General features: G+C 34.3%; 2 protein-coding genes and 1 long non-coding RNA gene across 3 annotated transcripts in view; 1 reads left to right on the top strand and 2 right to left on the bottom strand.

Moving 5' to 3' along the window:
• LOC106679595 (uncharacterized) overlaps positions 1 to 3,851 on the top strand; it is a gene marked incomplete at its 5' end in the record, with an annotated part of 14,165 nt that extends 10,314 nt beyond the window's left edge. Inside the window, 1 exon segment of the mRNA XM_014418840.3 lies at positions 2,639 to 3,851. Within this exon segment, the coding sequence (XP_014274326.1) occupies positions 2,639 to 3,053 (415 nt within the window). The 3' untranslated portion in view covers positions 3,054 to 3,851.
• A 2,282-nt stretch (positions 3,852 to 6,133) lies between these two features.
• Positions 6,134 to 12,487, bottom strand: LOC106679594 (ankyrin repeat, PH and SEC7 domain containing protein secG). Its single transcript, XM_014418839.2, has 4 exons — positions 12,348 to 12,487; positions 9,575 to 10,086; positions 7,668 to 7,754; positions 6,134 to 7,234 (listed from the first exon to the last, which is right to left on the bottom strand). Exons 1-4 carry the CDS (start codon positions 12,402 to 12,404, stop codon positions 6,400 to 6,402), a joined length of 1,491 nt encoding a protein of 496 aa, XP_014274325.1. The 5' UTR covers positions 12,405 to 12,487; the 3' UTR covers positions 6,134 to 6,399.
• Positions 10,795 to 11,354, bottom strand: LOC136796606 (uncharacterized). Its single transcript, XR_010844346.1, has 3 exons — positions 11,288 to 11,354; positions 11,101 to 11,203; positions 10,795 to 10,992 (listed from the first exon to the last, which is right to left on the bottom strand). It is a non-coding gene; the product is annotated as an uncharacterized lncRNA (long non-coding RNA).
• Positions 12,488 to 12,968: the final 481 nt, after the last annotated feature.

Below are 12,968 nucleotides of genomic sequence, written 5' to 3'. Positions count from 1 at the left end.
TGTACATATTACAGTAGGGATATTCATGATCTTTAGTGTACAAGGTTAAATGGAAAAATATTTACTTCTCTTAGCTTGTTGAAACGGACATGATCGAGAGTCTGTTAGTAGGTCTGCTTAATTAGAATGACGTCATGCAACAGGCCAGCTGAGCTTCACAACATTTTGTCTGTTGTCGTTTTGATAGGTTTAGTTGCTCGTAGTCCGTGTTGTTTTTGTTTAGGATGTTTTTAAACTCTAATAAAGTAGTGGATAAAAATAACAATAAAGTAATGAAAAGGAGGGGAAACAAAGAAGAAGTTAGGTGGAGGAACGATGATAAGACAAGCTGTTGAAAATTTTATTAGCTCGTAAAGATAAGGTGATTATAAAATAAGTTGAGTTAATTGACGATAAGTCAATTTTTATCCGTAATATAGTTATAAAATTTTATTGTAATCTAATAGAGAACTTACAAGTACATCATTTTTCGACATAATCCCCTTGCTTTTCAATGCCGGCAATCGGGTGAATCGGGTCGTCGATATCCGATTTACCTCTGACGAAGCAGTGAAAGAAGCGGTGCCTTCCTGGCTCAAACCCTTCTTCTACGAGGGCATCATGAAGCTTGTACAACGATCGACCAAGTGCGTTGGAAAGCAAGGGGACTATGTCGAAAAATGTTGTACATGTAAGTTTCCTATTTGATTACAACAATATTTCGAATAATAATTGACTTAGCCTCGTATAACATGGATTTTAAATTAGGCTACTCACAATCCTATACTTATAACATTTAGCATGTTTAAGTTAAGTGTGTACATATTACAAAAGATCATGAATACCACAATGGAGGCAGTTGTTTCAGATTCATTTAAAAGTGCCATGGTGTCTTTTAGTGAGGTTGTGGAATTGACACAGGAATATGATAACGATAAATAAAAAAAAATCATAAAGGGTATTTCAGATATGAAGAAAATTATTAATTTTTTAATAACCAGCTTAACTTTCAATTACTTTCACTTCTCCTAAAAAGGCGGGAAACGATTTAAAATTTCTTAATTGACAATTTATCTCAAATCTCTACATTAAAAATTCATCGAATTTTCCTATATTTCTATATCTATGAAGGTGCTAATTCTCCTATATTCCTATATCTATCAAAGTACTAATTCTCCTATATTCCTACATCTATAAAGGTGCCAATTCTCCTATATTGCTATATCTATTAAGGTACTAATTTTTCCATTGGTATAATTCTGGGATTAGACATTTAACCCTTAATCTACTCTTTGGATGTAAACCTCCTTCGGAATTTCCTTCATTGAATTGACTCGATTAGACTGTTCACCCTGGTCTCCTTTGAATTGTTTTCAAATAAGAACTTTTTCTTGCTCCTTTAGCATTACATTTTACATCCATTCCTCTTTTGAATAACATTCCCTCGTGAGGGAGAAGGTAATTCATTTTTAAAAGTTCAGTACAGTGTGGTCATGAAGTAATTTTTCCGCCTTTATTGGAGTAGTGAAAGTAAATAATTAGCATTCTTTTTTTCTAAATTTGAGTGTAGCCTATGAATTAGGCGCTGAAAGACTATTACTGAGTGTAGCCTATGAATTAGGCGCTGAAAGACCATTACTGAGTGTAGCCTATGAATTAGGCGCTGACAGACTATTACTGAGAGTAGCCTATGAATTAGGCGCTGAAAGACTATTACTGAGTGTAGCCTATGAATTAGGCGCTGAAAGACTATTACTGAGTGTAGCCTATGAATTAGGCGCTGAAAGACTATTACTGAGTGTAGCCTATGAATTAGGCGCTGAAAGACCATTACTGAGTGTAGCCTATGAATTAGGCGCTGAAAGACCATTACTGAGTGTAGCCTATGAATTAGGCGCTGAAAGACTATTACTGAGTGTAGCCTATGAATTAGGCGCTGAAAGACTATTACTGAGTGTAGCCTATGAATTAGGCGCTGAAAGACTATTACTGAGTGTAGCCTATGAATTAGGCGCTGAAAGACTATTACTGAGTGTAGCCTATGAATTAGGCGCTGAAAGACTATTACTGAGTGTAGCCTATGAATTAGGCGCAGAAAGACTATTATTATATGGGCGACAGACCATGGAGGTATAAGTCCTCGCGCGTTTCTTGACGTCGTTTTTTCGTAGGGTGGGTCGTCACTCCTAAGCCTATTTTTTGTGAGTGCTACCCATTGGCTAAAGGGCCTCACGAATGCCCAGGGGGAGGATGCGAGCGAGTTTTTTATAATTTTATGCTTGTGAAAATCACAGATGGGCCTTGGGTTCGAACTAGCAACCTTAGGGCAGGTAGACTGGCGTGTTGCCACGCTGCTACCGCTGCCCCTCCCTGGAAGACTTTTACTGAGTGTAATCTTTAAATTCAGCCCTGAAAGACTATTACTTACTGAGTGTAATCTTTGAATTAGCCTCTGAAAGACTGTTACTGAGTGTAATCTTTAAATTCAGCCCTAAAAGACTATTACTTACTGAGTGTAATATTTGAATTAGGCCCTGAAAGACTATTACTGAGTGTAATCTTTGAATTAGGCTCTGAAAAGACTATTGTTAAGTGTAGTATATGAATTAGGCCTTGGAAAACAATTATTAAGTATTGATAGTATTAATAATTTTTTCAGATTTCTGGACTTCCAAATTCCCCATCACAACACACCCTGCATAGATGTTACCTATTTGTTATACTTGGGGATAAAGCCTGCGATCCGCCGAAGCAGCTACCAACTCCTGTTGAAGACTTACTACGACTCCTTGGTGAGGACATTGGACCAGTTCGGCTTCGCTGACTCCAAGCCCACATTTGAAGCAATAAGCGCTACCATGAAGAGGCTAGAGTTCTTAGGGCTGGTATTTTTCGTAGTTCTGTATCCTGTTATGGCTTGTTCGTCCACGGAAGCTTTCGACTTCGCCAAGCTTCTGATGACTGATGGTAAAGAGGGTTTCAATGAAGATGTTTTAAGAGAACCGGAAATGGTAGAAAAATTGGGGCCAGATATAATTCAATTTGTCGAAAAGCACGTTCCTAGTTTATATTAAAATGTTTCCTTGAACAACTGTTAATTATTTTTAGCTAAAAATTGAAAAACGCAAATAAAATTATTGTTAGATTCCGCTACTTGTGTAGATTAAGCCGTTAAAAAATATTCTTGAATTATACCTCATTACTAAAATTTCTTCAGTGATGTATTTATTGTCGACTAAAAAATTAAGCATATGGCCTAGGGCTAAAAGCAAAGCAGTGGTTTTATATAGTTTAAATTCTTCTTTGAGACTGGTTTCTTTATCAATCATAACAAAAATGTCCATTTAGCCTCAACACGTCAATTTTATTGTTATTCCACTCTTACGTTTCGGCCATTCTTAAGGATAATTTGTTTTAAATATCACATCTACAATGTTATTAAAAAAGTACGAACATTATTACTTAAGATGAAAGCCCTATTTAAATATTTTTTTGAAGAATACATTTTTGATATAGTAAATGATAAGGTTTTAATAGCAAGTATAAATTGAATAATAAGAGAATATATTAATTAGTCAATAAAATACATTTTAACAAAGGCAGGCTAGCCTGTAACTTATTAATGAAATTTTGGTGAGATATTTAAAATAAGGTATCCTAAGACAAGCCGCAATGGCCGAAACGTAGGATTGGGGGAATAAGAAAATAAACATGTTGAGACTAAATGGATCTTTTTATTATAACTGATAGAAAGGTGTGATTGTTCATTACAACAATTCTATTATGGATGTTATCTTCTTTTATCTATAGTCCTCACGAAGGCCTGGAATTTAGGCCCAAACTTTGGCAGTAATAAAATATATTAATTTTCACCTGCTTTCATTACTGACACTACCCCCACCACCTAATAAGTGACTCCACTAACATTACTCCCCACCAACTTCTCTACAAAAAGTATCTGTATAAAAAATAAACTGAAAAGTATGCGCCAGGATTTATATAAACACTTGAAAAGTGTGGCAGAAGAATCTCTAACATTCGTCTAATTAAAAATATGAACAATTTATGATGTAAACTTATAATTAAGTAGAAATTAATGTTATAGATAGGCAACTGAATGTAAAAATTATAGATGGTACAAGACAATCATATAGAACCAAAACTATAGGTTTTAATATAATTATTTTTTCTAAAAATAGAATCACGATCCTCAAAAGCCCAATAAAACTATACAATTATTAATGATATAGAAGTGCGCCGGCGTGAACGAAAATATTATTCCAAAATAGGAATCAGGACCTCCAGAAATTTAATAGAAGATCACATTATAGGAAAACAACTACAGTATTTGCAGAACTGAAGAACAGCGCCTACACCCAAACAAACTCCAGTCTTTGCAGACCAGACAAACAATGCCTACAGCTAAACAAATGTAAACTGTAGTGGTAGTTTGAATTGCGCTTGCTTGATCAAAAATCCAAGTTAAAAAACTGAATGAGGACCGCCAAAATGCTAAAAAATAATCTACATATCGAAGAAAATGCCAAAAGTTACAACAAACCGAATCGCGCTGGCAAGATCAGAAATGAGATCCAAAAGATAGAATCCTACCCCCCCCCCCCCCCCCCGTCGGAACAACATAATAATAAACCTTATATCAAAGTAGCAAAAAATCGTAATCCTCATGAGTGATCGAAAGTACTAAAGTACATTCGGAAACAAGGTCCTCGGAAAGCTAAAAAACGATTCCTCTACCGAATCAGAGTGGTCGTATTACCATACTCCCCATGAAAGCAAGTGTGGAGCCTAATATTGCGCAAACATCGTGATAATGCGTAAACTTTGTTTGTGAGGATGATTCCATCTGCGCATCTTTCCCCTCCCTCTCCCACAGGCAAACTTATCTTAGGTGGACTATACAAAAAGGCTTCAAAGTTACCCATGAAAATTCATCCCTCTTTTAGGCTCGTACAATTGAGTGCATTTTCACATTGAGGTTTAGCTTTTCTTTGATAATAACTATATTTTTACAAGAAAATAATAAACAATATCACAGAAATTCTAAAAAATTCAGCAGAACCCCCCCCCCCAAACTCCCACCCAAGGATTGAAGGGGGCAGAAGGACATTGCTACGGTCCTGCGCACACTGCATCAGTTTTTTTACAATCCGGGTTAATGCATATGGAAAATGAGTTATAGATTTTTATCTAGTTACATCACCAAGATCTTTTAAGGGAAGAGTGCCTAGAGAGCTTCAACTTCCGGAGTCCTTTCTTCCTCAGAAGGGGCTTGGAAAGTGGTTCCCAGTTTTCATTTATATAATTTACAGAAGTGTTTGAGATGTTGTTTTGATAAAATTATCGATTGTTATGTTTGAGATGTTGTTTTGATAAAATTATCGATTGTTATGTACAAAAAAACAATTTGTTATTAAAATATAAAGAAGATGGTGAGAGTTGCGGTCCAAAAAGAACAAAAATAGTTTTCAACTATTTATTATCCGACCTTTCGCCCCGCTTTGTACCGCTTCATCAGGGCTAAAAAGATACAAAACAACTTAGAACATTACAACAAAAAGATAAATTAAGGAAGGATAAATATTTTGTTGTATTGTTGTATTGTTGTTGTATTGTTGTATAGTGTTGTTTTTAGCCCTGATGAAGCGGTACAAAGGATAATAAATAGTTGAAAACTATTTTTGTTCTTTTTTTACCACAACTCTCGCCATCTTCTTCATATTTTAAATTATACGGTCAGCTGTTTAAGTATCATTTGTTATTAACTTTTATATTGTATATTGACAAAAATGTTTAGTAATTAAAAGTGCTGAGAAGATTATTACTAATTATCAATTATAATTTTTGATAGTGTATATTATTTACACATATTATTGATAATTTAATGATTATTCATTAATTACAAAACCAATTCATATCAGGTTTAATAATGCAGAGATTTTAATGAACTTAATATTCTTTTCACTATCCCTCTGCCTCGAGGTAAGCACCTCGAAGATGTGGATATCAGTGATGACACTGGAAGGAGTAAACCTCCCTTCTTACCGGATGTGTAGGGATAGGAGATAGTCAGCGATAAGGTGAAGAATAACTGAAAAATAGTTTCCAAACATTTATTTAATAATAACTAATGAAAACTGTTGAAAATTGTTCTTATTGACCACAAAAAATAAAACAACAATATTTATAAACATAACAACACTGCTAGTCTTAAAAATTTTACTTCTTTAAAGAAAAATCGTTATCATTAGTTTATAAATATATACCTTGTCTTATACAATAAATAAAAACATATATGGAATACTAAAATCTCTTCTGTTGACTTGAAGAACTAAAAAGATGAAAATAAATACAATTTCTTCACAAAGGAGCTGAATTATCAGTAGAAGATAGCAATAGAGCTCAGAGAGGCATGCTGTTCTTGTACCATTGCAGCCTGTCCACTGGTTCAGGCGAAGACTCCTTCAGCATTTGGTAGACTGACTTGCCAGCCCCGTTGGCGATGTACGGATCTGCTCCATTGAGCAGCAGTACTCTTTGGGGTTCTTCTAACTTCTGCGACACTGCTAGGTGCAGCGGGGTGTTACCGTCGGCATCCCTCGCGTTTATGTTAGCTCCGCACCTCAGCAGCATTTGTATCGTGCAGGCCTTGTTGATCTTAGTGAACACTGCATAGTGCAGCATGGTGTATTGTTTATGGTTCGCATCCTTCACCTGGACATCGACTCCATCTTTACAAAAACCGGCTATATTCATGTAACGTCCATTTTGTACACTTCTTTGTAAGATTCGTTCCTTGTCTGAGAACGGTCTGACATAGCTGATCCATTTCAACCTTTCTGGTTTGAAGATGTCCTGAAAACTTTTATCCTTGGCTGATGTTACCAAATCTTGCGGTAATTTCCCTTCGTTGTTCTTCATATTCTGATTAGCGCCTAACATGAGGAGGATATGAGCAGACCAAGGGTGATCTTTGATAACGGCAATGTGTAAAGGAGTATTGCCGTCAAAGTCTCTTACATTGAGGTTGGCCGAACACCTCGCGAGGGTGAGCAAGGCGACAGCTCCGTCACCTGCGGCAGCGTAGTGGAGCGGAGCGTAGCCATTGTCATCGATGTCCGCTACGTTCGGGTCCATCCCGTCAGCGCACAAATCCACAATTATTGTATCCTCCAAGTTTTTTGCAGCGCCTTGAAATCTTCTCTCTTTTTCGGTGAGCTTTCTCAGTTCAGGCCTCCTAAATAATGATTCACTAATTATTAAATTAAATAGAAAAAGTGATGTTGAGTTTTATTTGATAAATTTTTGTTCATCCACTGAACTATTGAAGGAAAAAATGATTTCACAACTAATTAAAGAAAAAAAGTAGAGGAGAGTAGTAAAATCGTTTTTCCCCTTATATTAAATTGGAAAAAGAAAAACTTGTTTAAAATGTTTCATTAGTACTTAAAAAAGGCGAATGTAAGTTTAATGCTGCAGTGATGTTATTATAACATGCAGTAAAACATATTTATTGGTAAATAAGAATAAATAAATTCCAATTTCTAATCATACTATAAACAAGATGTAAATAAAGGTACTAATCTTATGGAACCTATTTGTTTAGTTCCTAACTAAAATATTCACACACAATCTTTTTATCCTATTGAAACAAATAAACCTGAACTTACCTAGTAGCCTTAGGCTGTTGTACCTTGGGCGGTTTGGTGGTAGTTGTGGCCAAAGTAGGCTTTGGAGTAGTGTTCATTTTATCGTTCCTGAAACAGTTAAAAGAAAGACCGATTTTAAAAATCAGGCTATGTTTTGAGTAAGATCAGGGGAAAGATCGATTTCAAGATTCAGGCAATGTTTTGAGTAAGGTTAGGGGAAAGATCGATTTCTAGATTCAGGCAATGTTTTGAGTAAGGTCAGTGGAAAGATCGATTTTAAGAATCAGCCAATGTTTTGAGTAAGGTTAGGGAAAAAATCGATTTTAAGAATCAGGCAATGTTTTGAGTAAGGTTAGGGAAAAAATCGATTTTAAGAATCAGGCAATGTTTTGAGTAAGGATAGGGATAAAATCGATTTTAAGAATCAGGCAATGTTTTGAGTAAGGTTAGTGGAAAGATCGATTTTAAGAATCAGGCAATGTTTTGAGTAAGGATAGGGATAAAATCGATTTTAAGAATCAGGCAATGTTTTGAGTAAAGATAGGGATAAAATCGATTTTAAGAATCAGGCAATGTTTTGAGAAGAGAAACTAATATATATATAAAGAACAAAATAAAATATTTAAAAAAACATGTAAACGTTAACAATAGTACTCACTTAATTTAAACGGAAAAAATCTAAATTAATAATAATAAAGAAATAATTAAACAAGAGAATGATTGTATAAATACAAATATAAATCTAATATAATAAAATAAAACTGATTAAACAAGGGGGAGGGAAGAAGTGTTGTTCAGAGTGAAGATAACTAAAACGAGTTATTTACATTAATGTGTCAAAATTTCGGCCAGATTTTGAGGCCGGCGTGAGGAAAACTACGTAACAATCATGTTAAAATAAAAATAACATAACTTGAAAAATTCGATATAAAAATGTATGAAAAATATAAAAGTAAAAAGATGTGGCAATACTAGCCGCCAGAAGTGAAACTTATACAAAATGAAATAATGTATTAAAATTGTATTAATAATGATTAAGTGTTCCCCCTTAGAGCTTAAAGTTAATAATGACAATAATCAGAATAGAACAGCCATTGTCTAAGTCAATTGTAGCAGAGATATTTTTTATATTGTAATAGGAGAGATTACTAGAGCACACTTAAACGGACAGAGTTGATGATGTTGATCTCCTGTAATTTCATATTCTCCTATTACAATATTAAAATTATCTAGCTAGCATCCACCAGCGTTATCCTTTTCCCACCACTTCTGTTTCATTACGAGCGTTCCCGCGCGTCACGAAATCAATTTACTCCTACTTACTTTTTTTTTCTTGTGTTATAGAACATCGGTAAAGAAGTCTCAATTAAATAAAAAATAAAAAATGATAAATAAGAAATTCGTACAAGTTTACAAATATAGTAAAAATTAAAAGAAAATAATATTTTTCTTTTTTTCGTGATTATATTCATATTTTAATTTTTATTATAGGCTCATTTACTAGTCTACATTTTACATACATTATTATTATTATTTTTATATTTTATTGTAATTGTCTTTAGCCTAGAAGGGGGACTGAAATTAGGCCGAAACATTGGCACAATAAAAAGTTTATCAATTATTAGTGTCTCTCTCCTGACCGCACTCTCCTCCTCCCCGACCATCATCTCAAATTAATCCATGCCCAACTATGACAATACTCAACATAATCAGTATTAATCCTTGCCCAACAATAACAATGCCCAACATAATCATTATTAATCCATGCCCAACAATAACAATACCCAACATAATCATTATTAATCCATGCCCAACAATAACAATGCCCAACATAATCATTATTAATCCATGCGCAACAATAACAATGCTCAACATAATCATTATTCTTATTCTATAAGGAAGATTCTATCCAACATTAGGATACTTACTTAATTGTTTTGGCGTCAGCAGAGCGAAGGAGTTCAATGATCAATATGTCACTTTTTTCTGTTGCAAGGTCTAAAGGGGACCTGCCTTCCTGATCGGTGATGTTGGTCAGAGCTCCGAACCTGAGTAACTTCCTCACCACGTCGAAGTCCTGTTTGTTCACGGCAAGATGAAGAGCAGTGTTGTTGTCGCTGTTCTGCGGGTCGATCTCGACCTTCGCTAGGACTAGTTCCTGAACGGCATCAGGGCTGCCGCTAACCGCGGCCAAGTGGAGTGCCGTGTTGTTGTCTTCGTCCAGGGAGCGGATGCTAGCGCCAAACTTGAGGAGCACGCGGATCACCGGCACGTGACCCCCCAAGGCCGCCCAATGGAGTGGGCTCATCCGCAATCCGTTGACGGGCTCCTTCTTCTTCTGGAGGATGGTCTCAACATCTTCCACTCGGCCTTCCAGAGCTGCTAGTTGCAGCGGTGTGAGGCTGCTCCACAGTTTGTCCTTTTCGTCCACTTTCACAATCTGTTGTGATATAAGACAAAAATTATAGTGAATCTAAAAATACATTAGAGTGTTGAAGTTAACATAAGAGGGATAATTTAACCCCCTTTCAAATATATATATAAAATCTCATACCCTACAATGAGAAAAACACAGTTTTTTAGAACATACATTATCTTCAAATAATTGTCACAAAACTACAAGTACATACTGCAATCTCTGACTAATAAATATTACAATCAAAATATGGTTTAATACAAATATTACTAACAATTCTTAACTGCAGTTCTACATTAAGAAGCTACGACCAGGCTACGTGCTAGACAGTTTTAACCAAGATGTAATATTGCATATTATATTATATAATATATAATTTTAACATGGACTAAAATACTTTACACCAATCGATACAAAATTTGTTTCTAAGCCTATGTACTCAATTCAACATCTACATTTTTTGGACTTAAATCCTTTATCCTTTATCCTTATCAGTACAGAAATTTGAACATATTTTATCCATGTATAGTAAGGTCAAAATAATAATTTAATTATTGAAATATATCAATTGTGAGATATAAAAAAGCAAATTACACTTGATTTCATGAAGTATGTACATTTCCGAAGATAGTTTATAATTTGAAGGAATTTAATTGGCAATTAGGCGGATAGTCTAATACCAGATAATTATTTAATTGTAAATATTTTATATTTTCCTTTACACATCATCAATGAGCCGTTGTAATCTCCAGCGATCTCCAGCGATCTCCAGGCTGCTAGCAGAAATTATTACGCCTGGAATTGCAGAGTGACCCCATCGAAGATCAGTTTGGGAACATGGCTGTTATTGTGGGAAAAAGAGGAAGGACTGTAACTCTGCAGTGGATACCAGGCCAAGGGTCGAATCAGCCCGTTGGACCACAGTGAAATCTAGTACATGTACATCATTATACATCATGTACATCATTATAAGGACATGACAACATGTACATCATTATAAGGACATGAGGATATAAGGACAAGACAAACGGCAGTTACAAAGTTCAAGCGGAAGAGGGAGAGCCTGCTGAACAAGGAATCCCCAGCAATCTTATCACAGCTGAGCGAGTGGCCTCTTTCCTGTTAGTGCCAGGAGCTCCATCTAGGACAACAGATCCAACGGGGAAAAATTATGTACAAAATCGATGTAAACAAAAAATGGAAAACAACAATAAAGGATATTTACATATTTGGTCAGTGACATCTCTACGTGTGATGGTTCTTGAGGTACAGTTCTTCGATGGCTATAACTATGGTACTTTTCAAATAACGAAAAATCAAAAAGGATATGATAATTTATTTTGGCCAATTTCAAGGAAACTTCTAACCCTACAAAGATAAGTGTTATAAATTAGGTAATAATTGACATCTGTACATGGCAAAATGAAAAAAAAAATGTTTCGTATTATGTTGTATTAATATTAAGTAAAATCAACTTATGAATAATATGATTAAATTTTACGATACTGTTTACAATTAAATTTTATATGAATTTCAATAATAAAAGAAGTAAGAATATATACCAATATACAGTTTGAGATGTACACATCAATTTTATGCCTGACCTTTTTCTAAGGAATATTAAAAATATTCTCTGATAAAAAGGCGATAATAGAACTAAGTTAATTTGTTATTAAAAGTTAAATTTAATGGAATTCTGATTAAATGGGTAATTAAATACAAGCTATAGTATGTTTATTAATAAATTAATATGGTTCCATATTGTTTTATTGTCTCATAGGGTAATTTGACTGAAATTGATGACTTGGGCAGAATAGTCTGCAAAAAGTAATCATATAATTGGATGTGAAGTGTAAAATCATACTTAAGGTTTACTAAGTTATTAGTAATAATGTTTGTTAAAATTGTAAAATTTATTTGTATAATTAAAGTTAACTAGATATAGTAATAGTAGTAAACTAGATTGTTCTTGAGGATAGCCGAACCATAATGAAGGGTGTCTAGGGGAGACTTAACTTGGGCCCAAATTATTTTATTTAAACAATAAAACCAGTCTCAATAAAGTAAAAAAATTGTATATATATATATTTTAAAAAAGAATGTTATAATTTTTGCCTTTACAGATTTTACTTTGTAACAAGCATTGCAATGATTTGAACAAGAGCCCACCAACCTACACACACCTTAGTTAGCTAAGAGAATGTTCTATCATACACCCCACCACAATACATTTTTAAATTCTATGAAGAAAGAATGAAGTATATATTTATATATATATTACTTACACTTAGCACTACACCGAATAGTGCTAGGAGAGCTAGGAGTGAGATCTTGATAGCCATGACTGGAAAAGAGAACACGCAGAGAACTTTGAACAAATTGAACTGCAAAAAAATTGGCTTGCTCCTTCCGTATTATTTTCCTCTTTTACATTTATCAGCATCCGCTGCACGTCATAGTTCAATTCCTGGTTGCTTTGGGACAAAGTAATTTACGGATCTTTAATAAATAAATTCAAAAATAAATAACAAGATCTGAAACTATATACGAGTATTTACACCGAATCGAGAATTTTAAACTATACAATCATAAACTAAAGTTAATTATTTAATCCGAAGATAGGGAAAATTCTTTAATTAATTAAACCACGAAAAGCACAAATATTCGTCAATATAAAGTTCTAAAACAACATTAACCGTGCACAAGCATGTGGATATTAACAAGCACTGTTTTCATTTGTATAGCAGCCAATCTAAATACTCTTGGCAATAAACAATACAATATTAAACTAAATACAATTGGCAACAAGTGGGCTTTAATATAGTGGGCTATAATATAGTGGGCTTTAATATAGTGAGCTTTAATATAGTGGGCTTTAATATAGTGGGCTTTAATATAGTGGGCTT

The sequence above is a fragment of the Halyomorpha halys genome, unplaced genomic scaffold (assembly GCF_000696795.3).
Source record: "Halyomorpha halys isolate HHAL.00 unplaced genomic scaffold, Hhal_1.1 Scaffold210.1, whole genome shotgun sequence".
Lineage (NCBI taxonomy): Eukaryota > Metazoa > Arthropoda > Insecta > Hemiptera > Pentatomidae > Halyomorpha > Halyomorpha halys.
The sequence above is the reverse complement of the archived record's forward strand: the minus strand, read 5'-3'. Positions and strand labels throughout refer to the sequence as shown.